Source organism: Chroicocephalus ridibundus, chromosome 1, assembly GCF_963924245.1.
Source record: "Chroicocephalus ridibundus chromosome 1, bChrRid1.1, whole genome shotgun sequence".
Taxonomy (NCBI): Eukaryota; Metazoa; Chordata; class Aves; order Charadriiformes; family Laridae; genus Chroicocephalus; species Chroicocephalus ridibundus.
Genome location: NC_086284.1, coordinates 36,700,235 through 36,722,773, shown reverse-complemented (window position 1 = coordinate 36,722,773; position 22,539 = coordinate 36,700,235). Strand labels below are relative to the sequence as shown.

The window sequence follows — 22,539 nt, the reverse complement described above, 5'->3', positions numbered from 1 at the left end:
TACTGTGGACTCGACTCCAACACAGGAAAGCCAACTCAAGTTAGTGCTCTGCCACACACCTCCTCACAAACCTTCTTCCTCCTGATTCTTCAGAAGAATCTACAGCTTGACACACAGGTGTAGTAAGAAGCTGCAACACACCAGTCATTTCCGAAAACTGTCACTGGAAAGACAGTTCTCCACCGCTTTGAAACAGGGGATGAAACTGTACTAACAGATTCTTCCAGGAACTCAAAGAACATACCCATTTGGAGGGTAACACATAACTTCAGGAATTGCATCACAAACATCAAAACTAACCAGAAACGGTAAGAATCCTTTAGTAGTGCGCACAGGCAGTTTTATTCCTATATGTTTCCTACTACTTGCAGTCAGATACTTGGAATCATAAACGGGTGAATAAACAGGAATACTCCCTATGTCAAGCACAAAACACCCATGCTGAAAGCAGCTTCCTTTACTTTTCCTAAGAGAGCTAAAGATGACCGGGCAGATGTCAGCACGCAGTTTTCTGTACCAATCCCAAGCGGATTGCACATCCTTTTCTCTGCAGAGTGGGACTGCAGCCAGCTGTGGCAAGTACAAAGACGAAGAAATAGATCAACATATTGAATCAATGTAAAACACATTTAATATCAAACAAAATGGTTACTGTAATTTAAAAAAAACTTGGCTTTCATGTGCGTAACAGAAAGCACGTGTAGCTTCTATGTTTACGATAGATTCTTAAAATTATGCCTGAAAATAATATTTTCCCAACGGTTCCCAATAAGACCGCTAGATTACTTTTTTTTCTCCCTCTCGTTAGAATAGAAAGCAAGCTATTTGGTCCAAATAGCTGGGTTTACGTATTTCTATCTGTGGTGTTATCACCAAGGGTATTAAGGGAAGCGCACCTCACTTTTAAGAGAATGCCCAGAGGATGCAAGTGTGGTGAAGAACCACTTTGGAGGACGGGAAAGAGCATGGTTACCAAAGTAACACAGTGAAGTCAATGGGAGCTGTGCCACGACCCCATCTCGCCTTTTCTTCATTTGTATTTGTGCATCTTGCCAGGCTCCCCGCACACCTCCTTTTATTTCATTTTAAGTATACCTCAATTTCAGAACGTGATAAATTTTTTAAAAGGTGCATGCAGTATTCAAAAGCCAAAAGGCATTCCCACCAGATTTTAGCTATTATAAACACGTTAACGTTGCCCAACTTCTAGACTGAACTGCTTCAGAGAGTACATTATGTGCCTTCATAGAGGCTGTGGTGTACCACATAAAATCCTCGGTTGGCAACAGTAGCTGGAGCAAAGTTCAAGTCAAAGCTCTTTGATTCCATCCCTCCGCATTCCTACTTCATGAGAAGTTACCACTTCTCTTTGTCTCAGTTACTCCATTGAGAAGGCACGATATAATAGAAACGAAGGAGGAGACCAAAGCTATTCAAAAGGCTCTTCAGCACCACTAAAAAACTGCAAAAAAGAGCTTGGATGAGTTCATTCTTAAAGTACTATTCATTAATGTAAGGCCAAGAAAAGTAGGTTTACTCCAAATTCACCTGACCTTCATAGGATAAAGAACATGCCTGGTAGTCCTCTTCAGGTGAACAATAAATGTGGAAAATGCTAACCCATTTTGGAAAAAAACCCTCTGAAGTGAGTTACTGGCACCTCAGAAACAAGAAATGACAAAAACGGCAACAAAGTCATTCTCCTTTTCCCTGAGTTTATACCCAATGCCAAGGATCAAGCTGGATCTTCTGGATGCCCACACAGCAGTCAACTATTTAAGCAGAAAGACTCACAACTACCTTTCATATGAACGTACTAAAAGACAGAGTTGAACTTGGACTGGATTCAGAACGTAATCTCATGTGATTTGCAATTATTGCACCCTAAGGTAACATTCAGAGGACAAACCAGTTCGCCATTAACACTTGCTGTATGTTATTTATATACGCATTATTGCAGTTACTTAATTTAACAGAAATATAAACACATGCTAATTAGAGAGACAAGAACATCTGTGTTGGTGTTTCAGCTGAACGGAATAAAAATATTTCCGAAAGTAAATATTAGACAATTTTTATTCCGTCGGACATATGGGAAACTGAAATAGAAAAAATGGGAAGTAAATATCTCCACTAATGAATAACAAAAAGGAAGTTCTGCAATGAGAAGGCAAAATAATCCCTTAGTTAAAAATTCTCCTAACTGACATTGTAAACACTTGTTACCAAGGATAAAATGACTTAATCTTCTAGCAGTAACTGCAGTTTCAAATATAAACAAGGTTGTTAGAGGTCCCAGGAGGCATTTTGCAATTCAGGACGCAGCTATTACAGTAGTGGGATGAATTTCTTCCCTTGCACAGCCCAGCTCAAGTCAATAAAATTATAGTCCAAAAGAACCAAACCCAAGGTTATGAAATTAATAGTTTGCTGCTTAGAAAAAAACATTATTGGAAAAAAAAAATCTAAACCATGCTGCCTCATTTTTATTTTTTTTTAAATGATTTGCAGGTCATACAGAAGCAGCAAAAGAGGTTGCCATGTTGTGCTCATCAGTCACCTTTGCCATTTCAGTACACAGCCATCCAGCGTAGCAGAGCACCTGTTTCATTACAAAAGAATGAAACAAAATTTGAAACTGGTGAAAAAGGCAGTTTATAACTTTTTTTTTCACCCTAGGAAATTTCATTTTAAAATTAATTCAAAATTACGTTAGGGAATGAAAGACAGTCTTGACTTTTCATTAAATGTTAGTATACAGACCACTCGCGTCAGAGTTCTCAGTTTGTGACATCATAGAAAGATATATTGATAGCGTCATTATCACAGAAACTTACGTCTGAACAACGACAAAGAAGAAAACGAAAACACTGTTGCTAATGTACGGCTTCTAACACTGGGTATGGCACTAAACCACCTTCCGTGCCCACAGTTCGCCTGTTTCTGCCAACAGAAACATTTGGAAGAATGCATGTGTTTTGATTGAGGCTCCTTTTTTTTTTTTTTTTTTACACCAGAAGATGTATTTCTGATTTTTTTTTTTTTTAAAAATATACTGTTATCACCCGAGCAACAAGCAGCACCTATACAGAAGTCTCTCAAACACTCCAGGTGCTGTTAAGCTCATCGCTCCTTGCTTGGAACAAAGCGTATAGTGCAGTGTGATAACTGCAGAAGGCACGTCACTGGCAGATACTAGACGTTGCTACCAGGGGACCACTGCGATAGACCCTGTTGTTGCTACCTCACTTGGATGCCAGTAACAAAGGAAAACAGCTGCGCAAAAGCAGTGGTGATTTAAGTCTTGCCCCAGCTGCAATCTATATATTTATCAGTCACAACAGTCAATGCTCTGTGCTTTAGGATCTCATTTTATTTTATCAGCTGGGGCACACGAAATTTATGGTGATGGTAAAATAATAAAATTTCAACATAAGAACAAATAAACTTAATTCCCTGATAGAAGTCATGAACTGAATGCTTTGGATACGTCTCTGACTACAGGTCTAGATAAGCTTACTTTTCTGAATGCAAGTACAACCTTCAACCCAGAGCCCTGTCAGGCTAAATACAATCTTCACATTTCCAGTGACGTAAGACAATTGTGGTTTCAATGCACATGAAAATTTTACAATAGAAAGAATCTGTGGGAAGAAACATCTGAAAGAAAAATCAATTGATTGATCTTTTTTTTTTTTTTTTAATTCTGGTTCTTTGGTATAACTTGTAAAGGCAGAAAGCAATACTGTAAGCAGAGACACATTTAAAGAGCATGTCTATTCTCGTGTGTGCACATACTGTTATGACTGTAGCATGTAAAAGAGAAATATTTTCTGAGTTTTCCAAAAATGTCACAGAGAATTCCTTAGGCAAAAAATATCACAGTATTTCACCCAGTGTAGCTCATTTAGAGCTCAGTTTTCTCATGCTTATAATAATAATAAAAATTTGGGTTAGGATAGTAGATTCTTTCTTTGCAGAGGAAGCTGTCCGTTTTTACACAAGTTGAAGAAGGAAAACAAAGTCCTTTATTTCTAGAAAAGTTTAAAGGCCAAGCATTTGCTATTTAAAGTTTTCTGGTGACTGATATTATCACACTCTCAGTATCTACTTAATTCAATTTCACAGTGAGATAAGAAGAAGAATATTACCTTAGAAGGACAGATCTATTCAAGCATGTCCTTTTAAATATCCTCAAGAAAGACTCAACCATTTGTCCTACTAATTTCTTCAATAATAAAATAAATTCCTAGAGGTAGCCCATGAGTTCATTGAAGTTGATCTCTCAATTAAGGAAAGGCAGCAGAAAGGATGAAATTACATTCTTCTATCAGGGAAATAAATTACCAAGCGTGCCAAAAGGACGTTACATTCAGGTATTTGTGCCAGTCTACTTACTGTGGGCTCACGTCAACATTTTTACTAAGTGCTGCCAGGGATTTTGTCATGATCTTCTTTCAAATTATTTACAACAATACTTAGCACCTTTATAGAATTCTTCATTCTTATTCTACTTCATATTTCTTTCTGATTTTCCCTTATCTATACATTGTCTCATTAGACTGCAAGCTATTCAGGAACAGGCTTGTTTTATTACTTTGCAAAGTGCTTTCCTTCTACACGGGGAAGTAGACGGGGAGCAGTTTTTACACTATCAAATGAAGAAGGACAAAATTTAAATGCTTTCTGTGTTCAGCAGTAATTTAATCAGTAACTGAATGCTTTTTCGGATTATTCTTATTGATTATCAACTTTACTTTTCTTACTGAAAAGCGAACATAAGCAATAGGAAAGCCTTTTGATTGAAAGAACACAACGTAGAACTCCAGCATCCATTAAGTCTTAATAATAATTGCCAAAGAGAATAAATATATTATTTGTTGTCTTTTTAAAAAAAAAACCCACACAACAGTAGCTCTTCCTTATTACGTAATTTACATAAAAGCAGGATGGATACTGGGAATACAAGTATTTCGTAATCAAGGGTAGATCAGCGAGTACAAAATACTTAGAAATAGCTGTAAAGGTTGCCAACGAAGAAAACTACAAGACAAAACAGAAACTGAGAATTCTGGAAAAACAAGCAAAAAGACAACAAATAGGGAATAGCCCGGATGAACATGAGGTTGTCCCAATGGTATACTACATTTCCTCTGTCCGCTCTTCAGGAAGATTAATAAAGAGAATGTTCCTCATAATTTTGGTAACACTTATATGGCATGGACAGCAATGTCCACTCAACCACTTTTGATTGCTATGCTCTACACTTTGAAAATGGTATAAAGCCTGTAACAGATGACCTAAGTGTAGAAGGCCAAGCACTGTGTGCCAAAGCCGACAGGGTACAGTCAAGCAGAGGAGCACCCGCTGACTGAAACGCACCTAAGAATATTATTGGCTGTACATATTGAAATTTGAATCAAAATGAAACACGTGTACCATTTAAAAGACACATTATGGAACGGATAAGGGCAAGTGAAGCATTAATGACGACAGGGACAGGGATCATATGCCATTCTCAAGGCACAGCAGAACTCCTGGACCTGGTACAAGCTGCATCTGTCCTGCTGCTTTAGATAGCTCCTGATAGATCATGGTAGAAGTGTATTTTAAATATATTTATACACTATATTCATTGTATTATTGTAATATTGTATTGTAATATTTGTAGCTATGTCATATTTATACAGTGAATGAAAATAGAATGAAAAAAGCAAAATGAACACTACTTGTCATTAAATACTTCCTGTATGCTAACTGTGGCCTAAACCCAGAAATGTTCAGGATTCGTTGCTACAACAGAACCTCTTTGATTTATGAAATCAGCTGTCTGAACAGCTCATACTATAAATCATGGCAACAAAATAATGACAAATAAAAAACTTAAATTTTGTTTAGCATGTTGTTAGGTGTTTTAGAACTTCAGGGCTATAAAATAATTCAGAAGTGACAAGGCTGTGAGCCCTCTCTCTCTCTCTCCAGAAAGCCACAAATCCCTTAAACTATGAATATTTTGTTTGATATCTTCAAAACCAGATGATGTTTGCCAAGACTTCACCTATGACCAATAAAGGTGAAAGAATCCAACAGCTCTCTTTAGACACCTTCCAAATGCAACAATTTGGGAAATGTTATGTGTAAAATTTAAAATTGCGAGAAAAAAATGAAAGTGTTTCAGCCACTGCTATTTTTCAAGTTTTTCCACATAAACAAATTCTGTTTATTAGCGTAGTTTCTCTGCTGTTTGTCAAAGATAGGAAATTCAAGGAGACATTAAAAGATACCAAGTAGTGGCCAATCCACAAACTTTCACAAAGACACAGCCTAAAAATTTTCCTTGGTAATAAGAATAAATACTCCAGTCTGTCTCATGAAACTGGGGAGCAGCTGTAAGAACTATATGTAATGACTAAACAAACAGTCACTGCAAAGTTTGGAATAAGTGACCTTCACTAAACAGGACTCTTGCTGTTGCTTGCCTGTTGCTTTGAGAATAATAAATACCTGCTTACTCTCAGCCAAGGAAAAAGCTACTTTATAGCTGCTTTGAGAAGCTATAGATGGTCATACATAGTTTCATTTGCACTTAGTCTACAGGCTCATTCAGGAAGCAATATCAGAAGCCGTATAGAAAGCATTGGCATTTCTTTGAATTGGAAGCTATTTCATAGCTGAAAATTCATATCTATCCCCTGCCTTTTCCAAGGGCCCAAAGAAACCTGTTTGCTTATAGATGAAATGGGAGCAGATTCCAGTTAGCACGCAAAATAAATCAACAACCAATGTAAAATATTTACACAAAGCCATATTTCACATGATACATTTATGCTGTGAAATCCTGGGCTAATCCATAGCCATATAAGCTCCAGGGAGCACACGTGAATGAAGTGGGTTATAAAGTAGTTCACTTCAGAAACTGAACACTTCTAAAGATATCTGTTGGTATCTAACACTTACCTTCAAATTTCCTTCAGCTTCATTAAGAAAGCCAGTCCCTAACACCCACCAACATAATTTAATTCTAATTTACTGAATTTCAAATACTAATTGTCAAAGTTCACATCTTGAAAACAATCTTGGTAAGAAGACTCTCATCAGACAGCTCTTAACTAAAAAGAATATACAAAAGAGACGACCTTTACAGACTTTCAAATAAAGAGAGAGGTCTTAAGCTAACAGGAATTTTATGTGTGTGCACGTGTTATGAAAATGAAAGAGGCAAAAGAGGAAAATCACATTCAGTCAACCAAGCAAAACCAAACCCAGTCTCTAAACGAAAGACTACAGGTCAAGCCTTGCACATTGAATCACAGTTGAACAGACGTACTCACTTACATAGTCATCATTTTGATGGACCTAATTATGGTCTAGGTATATGCCAACTCATTTAAACATCTAGGAAATGACACAAATGATGTTAGTCATATATTTTTAAATACCCAGGTTCAGAGTATTTGAATTGTCAGTTATTCCATGATTCACTCATTCACCAACAAGAAGTACAACAGAAAGAAACCCAAAACAGCACTTCGTATCTCCACACAAAAACATTTTCTATTTCTTCCAAATGAGAAACATGGGTCCACACTGATATATATATATCAAGGAAACATAAAACCCTACCTTCTTATTACAGACTGAACTGTTAAAGTAACTGAGCAGCAAAAAAATCCTATTTCTTAATAATTTTTACAAAAAGAGGATGAAAACTCTAATAACTTCAAGGGGAAGGTATTTGCACATACAGCATGAAAGCATACGGATGTAATACAGTTGCTTTTAAAGTACTTGAACAGGATTCATCAAACACTACGGAAATTTACAGCAATATATTTCAGAAATTAGCCAAGCAATTTCAAAATGGTTAAAAGATCACCCCTGAGAAATCAAGGATGATTGATGTGGTCCTAAAAGACTGCAGAATGGCAAATACAGTGCTCAAATTTAAAAATAGTATTTCAAAAAGAAAAGGCCAGCTGGCTTTTTCTTAAGTCACACATAAAAACAACGGAACAAATTAGTACAGAGTAAACCTGGAAGTACTCAGAAATATGTTAGCAATTAAAAAACAAAACCTGTAAGTATTACTGATTTGACAAAGAGAAATCACAGCAAATCAAATGATTTTCCAACTTAGCGGTTCAGCTGAGCTGATGTCTAGAATCAAAGCAGTATGTTCCAATACCTCAACCCAGCTAGATCTTTTAACACTGTCTTCAATTAAGAGTTTCATAAGCCTGGAGAAAATGTGGCACATATTAAAATATTAAGGATGAGTATATCACTGCTGGGAAAATACCTTATACCCTAAAAATCCTACTTGCATGGTCTTCAAAACTTTTTTGGCAAATTGGTAGAACATATGAAGCATGTGTCCAGGCCCTGAGTGTATCACCGGGCTCTGCAAGCTCTTCCCCTGACCTAGTGTTTTACTTGCCTGTGTTGAAGGTCAGCTCTGACACGGTGCTGCTGCCTCACGGGGGTCCCCTTTGCCCCCATGGCTTGGGAGCTGCATTTACACTCAGGCCCTTTCCTGGGTTCCTTCTCAACCTACACCGTTGGCGATGCTGTGCCTGGCCCCTTGCTGACCCCAGCCTGGACCTGCTGACTTGAGTTCCTAGCTTGACCTCAGACCTGCCTCATCACCACAGACCTGTCTGGAAGCCACTGGGCACTTTGCTGACCATGGCTGCGGTTCTCAGACCTGCTCGCCTTCTTGGAAACTGTGGCACTGTGAACCTTCTCATTAAGGACACTGTCCCTGCCTCCATTCCCTTGTGGAGCAGCCCACTCCTGCTATTCCCTGACAGCAAGTCCTGCAGGCAATCTGTACTATATATTTTCAATACCAACTTGGAAGCTGGCATACAGAGCACTGTTTATGAAACAGAATAAATAGATCTTACTTAATTTATGAAAAAGATTCATTTCTATTTACGAATAGATGAAACCTTTAGGGAGAAGCTGGCATCATTCAGCAGAAGTCTAAAGAGGTTTCAAGTATGTCTTTGTAAATTCAAGCTGTTAGCAAGGACTCTAAATAGATGAGACTGTATATAACTACACATTATAATTTTAATGCATATTAATAACAATTAGCATTTTACATTCCTTGCCATGTATGTTAGTCCATTAGTGTTTTGTGTTAGACTTTTTCCAAAGGCTATTGCAAAACATGAAGAGAAACATCTGCTCGAAAATTATCGTACCCTTGCTAAGGGAAAGCTAAACTAAAGGGAGATTACTTTACGAGGGAAAAAACAACCTGGTAGCTTGGGAAGTATAACTTTCCTGAACACTTCAAACATACAGAAATAATAAGAAAAGCTCTCTTTTTTTTTTCAGAGCTAACTGGCAAAGCGTATAATTCTGTTTAAGTCACCTAACAGTTCCAGTAATAGTGTAAGGTGGTTCTGAAGAACAGATTTTCAAACATACCCAATTGGAGAACATCTGCCCACACCTCATCTTGGGGAACCTACAAACTGCTAGAAGGTGTCATGAAACAGCAACGACTAACTAAAAGAACACAAGAGCCCCCATGACCTCACCAATAAAGTCTCCATCAACAAAGACACTTGCCAAGGAATAAAGCTAATGTGTATCTCTTTTAGAGAAAACTAACATTTTGCTATCAATAAATAAGATTTAGATAATACTTATGTGTCTGCCTCTTATCTACCAGGGGAGATTTTAAAGGAGAGGTCTCATACATAGCCATGAAGGATAACCAAACCGTTAACTGAAGATTTTAAAGGTAATGATGTTACGTATAACTATTAATGTTTTAACTTGTTACTCTGATAGCAATGTAAAAAAAATTTAAGGCATTTACATTCTCCACAGATATGTGCCCATAAAACCCATGGACACTAGTAGATTAAAAAAAAATAAAAAAAATAAAAAAACAGCTCAAATACTTCTATAGTAAAAACGAATGCAATTTCAATGAAGCAAAACAAAGATTTAATGTAATTTTTAAATGATGATTTTGTTCCATGCATTGTAAGAGATGTTTAACTCACCTGATTGCCAACTAAAAGAAGATGTTCTCCCAGCAGAAAGTCCTTCAGCATGTCTTCCATTACCATCATGTGCTAGAGAAACAAAAATACAATTTTCACCCCTGTTTTTATACTCTCAAGTTTATGCATTCACTAATGATAGTAGTACAACAGCAACTTTACTTTCAGGATTTGGGGCCAAAATTTTTTGGACTTTATACTTACAGCTATTTATTTCATTGCAAGAGTCTCTCAGCCAATAATAGCAGAGCCAATCTACCCAGTGACTAAAACAATGAAACAAAAATACTAACTCTCCTTATGTATTTCCTCTGCTCCAACTGATTGTGGGTGTCTGATTTCCCTAAATGTATTTAATTTTCTGTAATCACTCCTAATTCATTTCCTTTTAGCCTAGTTGAATGCTTGTCACCTAGAGTGTAAGAACTTTCATTAATATGTGTACGACAATTTTCCAGCAATTGTACTGGGAGGAAGCAAAATGTATCCTGGTAGAACTTTACAGAAACCAAACAGAGGGAATAAAAAGCAGCTGACATTAATATATAAATTACACACATTTATTTTATTCAAGGTCAAACGCCAGGTCTACCTCAATGATAAATACACTTTCCTATTCTAATTAAACTTCAGGGCTCAGTGTTGGGACCATTTCTGTTTAACATCTTTATTGATGACCTTGATAAGGACATAGAGTGGATCATCAGCAAGTTTGCAGATGACACAAAGCTAAGCGGGAATGTTGATCTACATGAGGATAAGGAGGCTCTACAGAGAGACTTGGATAGATCGGACCGATGGGCCAACGCTAATGGAATGAGCTTCAACAAGGCCAAGTGCCGGGTCCTGCACTTGGGCCACAACAACCCCATGCATCGCTACAGGCTTGGGGCAGTGTGGCTGGAGAGCTGCCTGGCAGAAAAGGACCTGGGGGTTCTAATTGACAAGCGGCTGAACATGAGCCAGCAGTGTGCCCAGGTGGCCAAGAAAGCCAATGGCATCCTGGCTTGTATTAGAAATAGTGTGACCAGCAGAAGGAGGGAGGTGATTGTCCCCCTGTACTCAGCACTGGTGAGGCCACACCTTGAGTATTGTGTCCAGTTCTGGGCACCTCAATATGGGAGAGATATCGAGGTGCTGGAGCGAGTGCAGAGGAGGGCAACGAAGCTGGTGAAGGGCCTGGAGAATAAATCTTATGAGGAGCGATTGGAGGAGCTGGGACTGTTTAGTTTGAGGAAGAGGAGGCTGAGGGGAGACCTCATCACTCTCTACAACTAGTTGAAAGGACACTGTAGAGAGGTTGGTGCTGGTCTCTTCTCACAGGTCATTAGCGATAGAACAAGAGGGAATGGCTTCAAGCTGCAGCAGGGTAGGTTTAGGCTGGACATCAGGAAAAAATTCTTCATAGAAAGAGTGGTCAGACACTGGAATAGGCTGCCCAGGGAGGTGGTGGAGTCACCATCCCTGCATGTGTTTAAGACTCGTTTAGATGAGGTGTTAAGGGATATGGTGTAAGGGAGAACTTTGTAGAATGGGGCTGATGGTTGGACTCGATGATCCCAAGGGTCTTTTCCAACCTAAATGATTCTATGATTGTATGATTCTTTTTTTAAAGGAAAATAAGGAGGAAAATGCAAGCTCAAGTCTAAAAGTGTTTATTATGTTTCCTACAACTTCTAAATTAGACTGTCTAATTGAAGCCAAAGTACTTGAGGTATATTTTATATATATCCAGTATCATAAAAGGTAACATACAATGTACGTCATTTAACCTTATCTTGCTTCTCACAAATAATTTGTTTAAAAGGATCAAAAGGATTTAAGGATAATGTAGCAATGCAGACTACTTTACTCGCAATACAGTCATGTATATTTCTCCACTGTATCTAGTAAAAATAGGTCATCTGTAAGTAGGTCAGACAACCTACTTAGAGAAATGAATGCTTGCCTTTAGATAAACATACGTATTTTTTTGCCTTATCATCTCATCTCTAGCAATTTATTTAAACAACCAAAAAAAATCAGTAGCTTGCCTATAATTTCTAAGCACAGAAATGCTCAGTTTCTAACAGTGTGAAAGATGTTTTATGTTTCCAAATCTCTCCAGAACAGAGGCTGGGGGTGGGGGAAGAAACTCTTGTAAACGCAGCTTAATACCACAAAATCCTACCCAGGCTTGCCAAAAGACTACTGAATACTCAATACACAACTTAAGGAGAGGACTTCAAGGCAAATGACTATATTTTCTGGCATGCGTATGCACTGGAAATTGATAAGTTATGAGAAGAACTTTGACCAGATACAGCATAAATTCTGGTAAGTCAGTTTTTACCATGCACTCTGATCACATTTTTCATTTTCTTGCTAAGGCATGAATGCTTCTTTCTGATTACTTCTTTTTTTTTTTTTATGAAAAATTGCACAAATATGTGTACATTATAGTTCCCCTGCATAACAGCCTTCCCACAAGAGATACTAAGTATCAATACTTTTTTTTTTTTCACCAGGACCTAAATTAACATTGTATTGGGATGCACACAGACATTTTAGATTAATTACTTACACAAAGGACTCATAAGTAGACACATCAATATCATGCCAATGTTATCCATGCACGTTCCCCAAGGCCTGGCCTGAAAGTGGCATTTGGCAATTTGGCATATCACCTAAAAATTATTTCCATCCCTGTGCCACTTGTGGCGAACAAGAAACATCTCAAGACCAAACACAAGGAGGCAAAATTATGTATTTCATTACATTGTGCAGCACTGCAAAGGGCTGAGGATATATTTTTTTCTCTGTTTTGGTTTATTTCTGTAGTTTTTAGATACCAGAGAGGAAGTATTGCACTCGACTCATAAATCAAATTTGTTCTCCAGCAGGTTTTGCTAAACGATCATTACAGCACTTGAATGATCAAATTACAAACCAGCAATATTGAAAATAAAGTAGAATTCATTTAGAAGTGGGAATAGCTATCCTGACTGGTACTTGGTGCTTTTTTCCTTCAGAATGCATAGCTACTGGGGACAGATACAGAGCAGTTCGCTCTCTGCAGCATTTTTAATAGAAGTTGCCTAAATAAAAGAGATGTGTAAAATCTGAGCACAGGTTGTGTACAGGTTTCTGAAGCTATAAGCAAGAAGGTGGGAAAAGCAATGCAGGTAGAAGTCCTAGCAAGACTCAGGATTTCATTTCCAACAGACCCAAATTAAGTACTTTACCAAAATGGCAACACGGAACAAAATCTCACAGGAAATGTTAGTGGGGAAGATGAAGACGACTGTCATCTGTTCCCCTTGCACGGCCTGTCATCACCTTCAGTAGGTGATACCCCTGTAGCATAGTCTTTCTGTGGAGAAATTGCAAGCGAGGGAGGAAAAAAAAAAAAAGAGTAGGAAAGGAAAAGTAAGCAAACCCACACCAGGCCCCCTAAAAGAAAAATATTTCACAAGATCACGCTATCAGTGTTGCCTTTCAGAGGCAAAATATTCTAAAGGTAACTTAGAGGGTAATCCTTCTGCTAAGAATACTCATGTCTGACAGTTTTGAGGCTTCCACACTAGATGGAGAAGAAAGCTGCAGTACACCTACCTCTAAAAAAGGGGTGGGGGGAAATAAATAAAAACCAAAAAACCTCCCCAGTCACCAAGCCCTTCCCTTTCATTGTGTTCACTAATTACTCTTACTTTTCACTACTGCGAACTAATTAACACTAATAAGACCGATGACTAATTAGTGAGCTAAACTAATTAAAAGAAATAATTAATAACCAATTAACTAATAACTAACTAACCACTCTTCGCCTTGCTTTTATTAGAATTAACTCTGCATGTTTGAAAAGGCAGGTACAACTTCATGCGACAAGCTTGTAAAACAGTCTCAGGATGGAATCAATAATCCAGCCCTAAGAGTTGGTCAGTCCAGGAGCAGCCAAAAACAACAACAAAAAAGTCACTCAACACAACATCTGATCAAATAATTCCAAATAGAATTCAGTTTCAGTCACTGTTACTTCATATTTTAAGAATGTTCAACAGCATTGTCACAATCTCTTCACAAGGGGATGGCAAAGACACATCTGAAATGAGCATCAAATCCTGTGAGAAAAATTTTTACCCTAAAGAAACTTCTTCAGAAATATACCCTTAAAATTTAATTAGCACATTATTTAATATATGTGAGCATGCACATTAGCAAACCTTCAACAAGCTTTTTATACCTCAAAAGCCAAAGATTTGTACTTACTTGCCGATTTTCATAAAACAAAACATCAGGCACTTTCATTTTCTCGGTTGAGTTATAAATTGGCATCGTCACAGACCCTATCTTCAGAATCCCATTGTTTATTTCACCTAGACGTTTTTCAGGAAACAAGCAAACGCATTACTTAGAGCGTCCTCTGAGCAGACAGGCAATCAATCCCCAACATCTGCAAGTGACAATTTACAAATTTTAACAAGGCCGTGGGCTGCAGTAAATGGTTTCTATCTAAAGAAGGAGAACGCTTGAAAAAGTGTCTGTTAAAAAGAGGTTGCATTACCATGAATTTGAATTGCAAAGAAGTCTATTACAATAAGTGATGAACAGGTGATCTTATGGGAAAAGCACCATAAGAAACACTAGCAGTTGTGACCGCTGCCTTGGTTTAATTCCATACTCTCATTTTATTATTGGAATATCACTAATTAGGCTACATTTCCTCAACCCAGTTTTCTCACTCTCATTCTCCCTGTTCCCTCTCCCTGTCCCACTGGGGAGTGGGGTGCAGAGGGGAGGGAGTGAGTGGCTGTGTGGGTGCTCAGCTGGGAGCTGGGGCCAACCCACCACAACAGGATAGAATCACCTTTGATCCTCCCTTTCAGCGCTGCATTTTTGCTCAAATGGGTTAATGTCAGAACATGGACATATTGTACAATTTGGTGAAAACTGGCTAAATTTGCACTCATTGAAATAACCTTAAACTGCAGCTCTGAGAGAAAATGTAAACTAGAAAAAATTCTTAGATGAAAAGAACCATAAATTCTGTCCTTAGGAAAATAACAACTAAGTGTAATCAACAATATTGTCCAATAAAAACAGTAATAATTTTTTGCCACTAATTTATTAATCTGGTATGGTGTAAAGCTGAAAATAGCCTAATTTCTAGATGGATGTTTTTAGTTGTTCACCTATTATTCTAGATGACTCTATGGCACAAAACAGAGAAACATAAAGAAAATTCAAGGGATGTATCGAGATAAAAAACAGAATTGTAAGCAGGCAGCATCACACAACTGGCAAGAGTTCAAATTATTGTATATATATAATTTTTATATATTCAAAAAAATGCAAATACAGACATGCAAATACACAGATGGGTGCATATGTATGTGTGTGTCTATATGTATATACACATACATATGCCTGCGCATATATATTATACCGTAATACATACATCAATATATTTGTATTTATGTGTATGTTTTTATATATACACACACACAAATAAAATCTATAAAACCAGAATCCATGCTCATTAAAGCCAAAGATGTGTTTATTACTGCAAAGATCTAACAGTAAAAACACAGAAGTCAAATACATCACAAAACAGAGAATAAGCACACAGAAGAATGATAGCAGAGCTAACATGGGTGAAGAAGAGTAAAGGAAAAGTTTAGTGAATGGAAAATGGAAAATTGCTTAAAGTCTGCCGCATGACAGAGTACAGGAAAAGATATACAGCTAGCATGAAGACCAGGGGGTCATGCAGGAATGAGAAAGCGTGAGAAAAATGGCAGAAGCAGAAATATATGCGCAGCACTGAAGGCTACTGCAAACAAGAACAAGTTGGATGAGGTCAAGAAACAATGACCAGCTTGATAAAAGTGACATATAACAACCACAGCAATTTAAAGAGAATAAAAAGAAGGGAAATTTTACAAGAGCCTCAAAGAGAAAAAGGTTGGTTTTAACAGTGGAGAGAAAGAAGCAATGGTAAAAAACAGAACAGAGAAATATTAAGATCAAACCAAGGCTGTAACTGTACAGAAGAGTAGTTATCAGTGATGACAGAGAAAAAAATAAAAAAAACCACCAAAAACCAAAACAACCACAACCCAAAACAGTCCAAAAAAGCCTGAGGCCATGGATCTTATAGACTGGGAAGCACTTAAACATGATGGAGAACAAAATTCCATGAGCTGGGAATACAAAATACAATACAAAAGTATCAACATACTGAGAGCAGCACTGTATTCTGCCAGAATACAGTCAAAGGGATATAACTGGAGCAAACTACGTCTAGTTTTGAGGATAATTAACACATGTTTATATGCCCAACTGTCTTACTAACATTCATGAAGAGCAGGACAAAAGATGGCAGAAGCTTACATGTGTAATCCTTTTCCTCTAGTTTCTTCATGTCATCTGGACTTGACTCAATACGAGAATCCTGCAGATTTTTATGTAAAGCTGATCTGGCGAGGTTTGGTAAAAACCTAAATAAAGAAAAATAATAGGGAGGTTGCATTTTAAGGAATGGTTAAAAAAAAAAGTTTTCAGTATTTTCTGTAACCTAAAATCAGTATAAGCTTTACTTAGACCTCCAAACCCCGAATGTCTATTCCCATCCCGCTCAAATAGTCTTCAACATTTACCTATTCCCAAGGAGAGAAACTGAGCTTCTTCCACAGGCAATGAACTACATTTGTTGCTGTGAGCTCACTTTAAAAGGCTTCAGTGTTATCAAATATTGCAACAGGGTTGTAACGTAGCATGGATTAGGACTGGAAGTATGTGATGCCCATGTTCCACTGCCAGTAAGAGCTACAATAGAAACAATGATTTTTCGGAAATACCTTTTCTCTTGACTCAGTTCACTTTGCCCCCAGGTTCCAAAGAGAAAAAGTGAGCTCTGAGGTGTCTAGAACTAGGCCCTTTCAGTTTTCCAAACAAGTACAATTTGCTTTCTTTTGAAAACAAAACAAAATAAAACGAAACCAAACCAAAAAAACCCTAGATGTCATGACTTTTTTAGATACAGCTTTTAGAACTGAAACCAAGCCTCCACCAAACATCTAGCTGTACTAAACGTTAATATAACTCTGCTTTGAGTGTTTTGAGACAGTGAAGTAATGCTGATAACGGTGACCTAATTTATATAACGTAATGAAATATCTTCAGAAAGATGTGAAGAGTGCGAAGTAATTTGTACTTAACCCCTAGGTTTGAGAATACCACAGAAATACTCCTAAAGAAATGACAGACTTTAAGGAGTAAGACAGCAATTGTATGATCTACTAAAATGCATTAAAAGCTATCTTGCATGTTAGCAACTGGCCAAGAAGCTCTTGAACTTCCACCGAAACTAGCACTTCTACCTGGAAAGGCAGGCTTTGTTAACAGCATAGTAAAGGCTTTCATCTGGATGTTGTGACAGTCGACGACAAATTCGCAACAGTTGTCGAGTAGATAAAGACGAAGCCAGTGACTGTGCCTGTCAAAAAATACAAGGTAGTTTGATTACCTGATCTCTGGGACTGGATCTCAGGGATTTAAACTGAACAAGTCAGCAGAAAAAAGTAATCCGAAAGGACTTATTTCAACTTTTCTCCTAATTCATAGGTGCTTTCTGCCTTCTGTACCAGCTTGTGCTTTTTAATCCGCAAGCTTGTAATTCTGTATTTGTTGCAGTAATTCACTGCCATGGAAATCATGATGTCATCAAAAGATTAGCCTTATGATTTCACTTTATAAGCAACAGGAAGAAAAATGTGCCGATAACTGAATTTTATTTGCCATATAAAACCTAACACTAAAAAATATTAACAATAACAAGGAGGTTAGCCACTGTAAAAGGAGCAATGTCCTAAAAGCTCGTCTGCCCTTCACGAACTCAAAATCTGAGCTCCACATGTAATGCTCTGGCAAAAGGGTCTGGCAGGATTCTTGGGTGTATAAACAAGACAACATTGGGCAGCAGTATGGAGATTGTATCACCTCTGCACACGCCTTCTGGGCGGGCCGTTACTGGAACACTCTGTCCTTTTCTGTTATCCACATGTTAAAATAAATGCTAAAAACTGGACATGATTCAGCAAAGAGTTACAAAAATGATTCAACGCCTGGAAAAGCAGTCCTCAAACAAATACAGCAAAATTTAAAAAACAAACAAGCAAACAAAACCCTGAAACAAGTGACCACGTCTTTAAGGAGAGATATAAAGACTGAGAAAGAAATCATTCTATAATTATATCTACCGGATGAATGTATCTAATACAAATAGGTTCCTTATTTTAGCAGGAAACACACAACAATGAGTGTGATCTGATAAGTCACGCCATGCTTTGCCTGGGTCAAGTGAAATATTTTAATCAGGTAATTTTGAAATGTTTTGTTCTGGTTCATACAAATGATTTCTAACTGCATTACAATTATCTTAATATATTATGCTGTTTCAATTGGAAAAAAAATCCTGAAATTTGACATGCAGGGAGAAAAATAGAGAAAAGCAACACTTCATGAATTTCAGAGCCTTTTTTCCCCCCTTAAGAATTTTTAAGCACAAGAAATGTCTTAACATCAATTCTTTCCCCTGGAAAGCTGCAGTTTTAACAAACAGGCATTAATATTTGTTTTTAAAAAAAAATCATTCTATGAAATTGTACAAAACTTTTCTCAAATGCCGAGAAAGCAAAGGATACTACCTGTAGCATAGCTCTGAGCAATGAGCAAGAATGGTTTAGATTGGGCTAACTGCAAAGTTAACTACTTCTGCTCCTCCTGCTTTCATTGACCGAAGACTGTGAAGCATCTTCTGAACCATCATAGTTTACCACCCGGCATTATGGACACTGTGACATAAATGATGGCATTTCAGGTGTCATTTCAAGACCTACTCAGCCATGTGTGAAGCACGGGCAAGGGAGAGAGGCAAGTGCTGTATCCTTGTTATCCCTGCCCACTAGTCAGGACCCTCGCTCGCTTTGGAGATTATATTCTCTTTCCAAAAGTATCTTGAACAGGTGTAATGCTCCCAGGTAGAGCAAGCTTTGGCAGGGAAGCAATCCTCTTAAGTCACAACCTATGGAACTGCACTGATGGAGAATGGCAGCTGGGCACAGTAACTGAGGCAGTGTATTTCATATATTGTACCACCTTGACAAGTCCAATCTCTCAGGACACGGGCATTTTAAAGTCTAAATTACACATAACATCAGATCCTGCACTGAAATAAATAAGCACAGAGGTTAGGGCCACAGAGGAAAAACTGTATCACATCTTCTGAATATTTGCAACTGGCAGTTAAAGTTTTGGGACCAAAATTTCCTCTTTTGTCTTACCTGGTTTGTTTTTTTATATTTAATATTGAACAACTGTAAACTCAAAATTGGGTTAGGACAGTCTTTGTAATATATATCTATGAGGCATCTAATTCAACAGGATCTTGATTGTGGTCTCTAGATTCTATTGTAAATCAAGCAAACAATTACAATGACGCAGACAACGCCCACAGGCTGAATAGTCTACAGGTATTCTTCTATTGTTAACAAAATCACTTTAAACAATGGTTAATATTTCAGGATTATCTCTGGCAGAGGCTTACTTACTCAGGCAACTCTATAAATAGCCTGACATACCTAAGGCACACAATTCAGCTCTCCGCACGGGCGTGCTATTCCCAACATGTTTCATGTCACTCCTGATCTACAAGAAGCCTCCCTCAGTCCGTGCTGTGACTCACTCCTTATCCAACATCATGTACTTCATTTAGATATTTCACTATGCTATAGACATCCATATATTTGGAAAGGATTTTTGTAATGCTCTGTTCAGGCATGGTACGTCTCCAAGTATTCAAAACCAATACATTTATACATTAGGTATAGGAAGCTAAATAGATAATAATAGCAAGGCTGTCCCAAAGGTGTACCTAAAAATCAGCCTTTTTACGACTTTTTTTTTAAGCTCAGAAGAGCATAACAGCCACTCTCAGCTTCTTAAATAGTAATACTGTAAAAACTATTACCCGTATTAAAGTCATGAAGACTAAGAACGGATTACATTTGCATACCAGTTGAACTGCTGGATTCCACTAAAAATGTTTTACATTTTAGTTACATTAAAAACATCCAGTGCTTTAGTTGCCATAGCAATAAATTCCTTTTCTTTTCACTGTGATTTGACTGTATCTTTTTAAAGAATTTTGTGGTTACTATGTCAGCAAAACTTATTTTTCTTGACAACACTGCTTTAATAGAATAGCCTGTAGCAGTAACGCAGCCAGCAGTTCTGGAGTTTTCCCTTTTCTTCTTTGCTGTTGCCCGTTGGCATTTTATAATGGCTAGGTACTTCCCATTGCCCAGAAAACCCCAATAATTTCAGCTATCAAAGTTCCAATGACTAAAGCGAAGTAACCAAAACCTATTTGGATGCATGTGATCATATCCATACCTATTCAAAAGGCACCTCAAGCATGTTTCACTGTGAGCCGTGTATCCAAACCCACCGACAACATGTGCACCGTTCTGCCTGACTTCTCTGGGATTTGGGCAATTTCCTAAAAGCTTTATTCATGCAGATTCTAAAAACGTCCATCATAAATCAAAAAAAGTTTACAGTATGTGGTGCAGTAATCGCCAGTAATAATTTTCTGGGGCTAGTTTTCCAATCAGGCAGCCTTTGAAATAACACTACAGCTTAGCATGCTTCACCCAGCCTTTGTTAAAACAAACAGTCACAGTAGGAGAAAGTAAATTTAGAAAAAAAAGAAAAAAAAAAAAAAAAAAAAAAAGAAAGGGCTCACCGTAGCATCATTTGTCTCCCGAAGCTTGTGCGTTAATGACAATAACTGCTCCACAGCAACGCTGGGTACATTTGGAATCTGCTCGAAAGAAAAACAGTATTAATCTTACTGCAAGATATGCAAGTTCCATATACAGTTACGCCCAGATGCAATGAGCATACAGTTGCTGAAGTTGCTTTATGTCAACCAAAAAGGAATACAGTTTTGACAAAAGCATTTTTCTATTACAGCACCATTTAATATCACAATAAGAATACTAATTTATATCAATGCTATGAAAAGATAAGCAGATACACTGCTTTTATAAGCTTTGAAAATGAACACATTTACACTACACTGCAATACCAAAATATTGTTTATGTAGTAAATAATCACATTTAGTTAGCAACAGTCAATAACTGCCTAAAATACTGAAGATAGTTACCATTTCTTTAATAACTTGAATTTCTTCACTCTTGCTTAAAGATCGAACATTATGGAAAAGAAACAGCGTCAGAAACTCTGGACCCAGCCATTGTTGGGTACTACTTCCAATGACGGGAGGTTCTGCTAAGACCACTATTCTGAAAGAAGGATGGATCGGAAAGATAGACCTGCAAAAAAAGTTTAACAATGCATTACCTGGCTTAAGCAGTGAAAATCAAATTTACTTTTTACAATACATGAAAAAAGAATTAAATTATTTTACTGAATCATATCACAGTCTATTCAAATCATTTGCAATGCAACATGATTTTTTAAAAGACAAAGACTGGATAATGTGACGTGCAATTTTATACATTTACGATTTTTTTTATGCTCAGAAGGCTACCCAAGTCTCCTCTTCTCATCTGCAACAGGACCTGCGTGCCTCCAGATGAACAAACACCGGGAACAAAGCTACAGTGTACTGCATTTCATGTCTGAAATGGACCCATCTGATGGACTTATACAAGTGCTTTACCGAAAGCAGGATGTCTCACAGGCAAATCAGGGAGAGAACCAGATCTACCAGAGCTGCAGTAATGAGTAACTTCTTTTACTCAATTAGACTGACAGAAAGGGTCATCCCATAGAGGAGACTGGCCTAGATACCATGAAGAGCTGGATTTAGTAACAGTTTAGGAACATTCCCCTTACTGATGCTCTTTGTGGCCCTTGGAAAATCAACTGGGGTGAGATTAATATGCCTAACTTCATAATATTTCTGAAAGTTAGACTTCAAAGACCAAACCAGTCACCTCACCCTTGGCTTGTTTTAGAGTCATCATGGGGAGATAGGTCCCTCCAATGTCATTAAAATCTTATAAGAACTTGAGAAATGCCCTACTGAGTCCTTGAATCCACCCATCTAGCTACATGTTCTGCCTCTGATTACGACAGCTGGAGATACTCCTTGGGGAAAGCACCTAAGCCTGGCCACTACCAGTAGTGTGTCCCCCTCACACTCTCCCAGCATCCACAATTGTACCTTCAAGGATATTGGAGGGTAGATCTCTATTTGCTTTAATGTCGGTCTACCCACAAATTTGTCTAAACGCTTTCTCAACTTCTTCATTCTATGTGCCTCCACAACTTCCTGTGGCAACACATTCACTGTTCATTGGTGTAAAAGGTATTTTTATTATTTTTTTTTTAAAATCTTTACAAAACTGACATGCTAGCTTCAGTGTCCCTTAGTTCACACTGCTTGTGTTACAGGACTTGGTAACGAACAAACAGTTTCTTAGATACCTGTCTATTTGATTC

General features: G+C 37.6%; 1 protein-coding gene across 2 annotated transcripts in view; it reads right to left on the bottom strand.

The window, feature by feature from the left end:
• The window catches only part of VWA8 (von Willebrand factor A domain containing 8), a 204,453-nt gene that overhangs the window by 115,000 nt on the left and 66,914 nt on the right, over positions 1-22,539 (bottom strand). For both annotated transcript variants that reach the window (XM_063335017.1, XM_063335028.1), the window contains exons 15-20: positions 21,236-21,404; positions 20,812-20,889; positions 17,387-17,502; positions 16,398-16,504; positions 14,274-14,380; positions 10,026-10,097 (exon numbers count right to left, since the gene is read on the bottom strand). In XM_063335017.1, the coding sequence (XP_063191087.1) occupies positions 10,026-10,097; positions 14,274-14,380; positions 16,398-16,504; positions 17,387-17,502; positions 20,812-20,889; positions 21,236-21,404 (649 nt within the window). The remainder of the gene's footprint in view (positions 1-10,025; positions 10,098-14,273; positions 14,381-16,397; positions 16,505-17,386; positions 17,503-20,811; positions 20,890-21,235; positions 21,405-22,539) is intronic.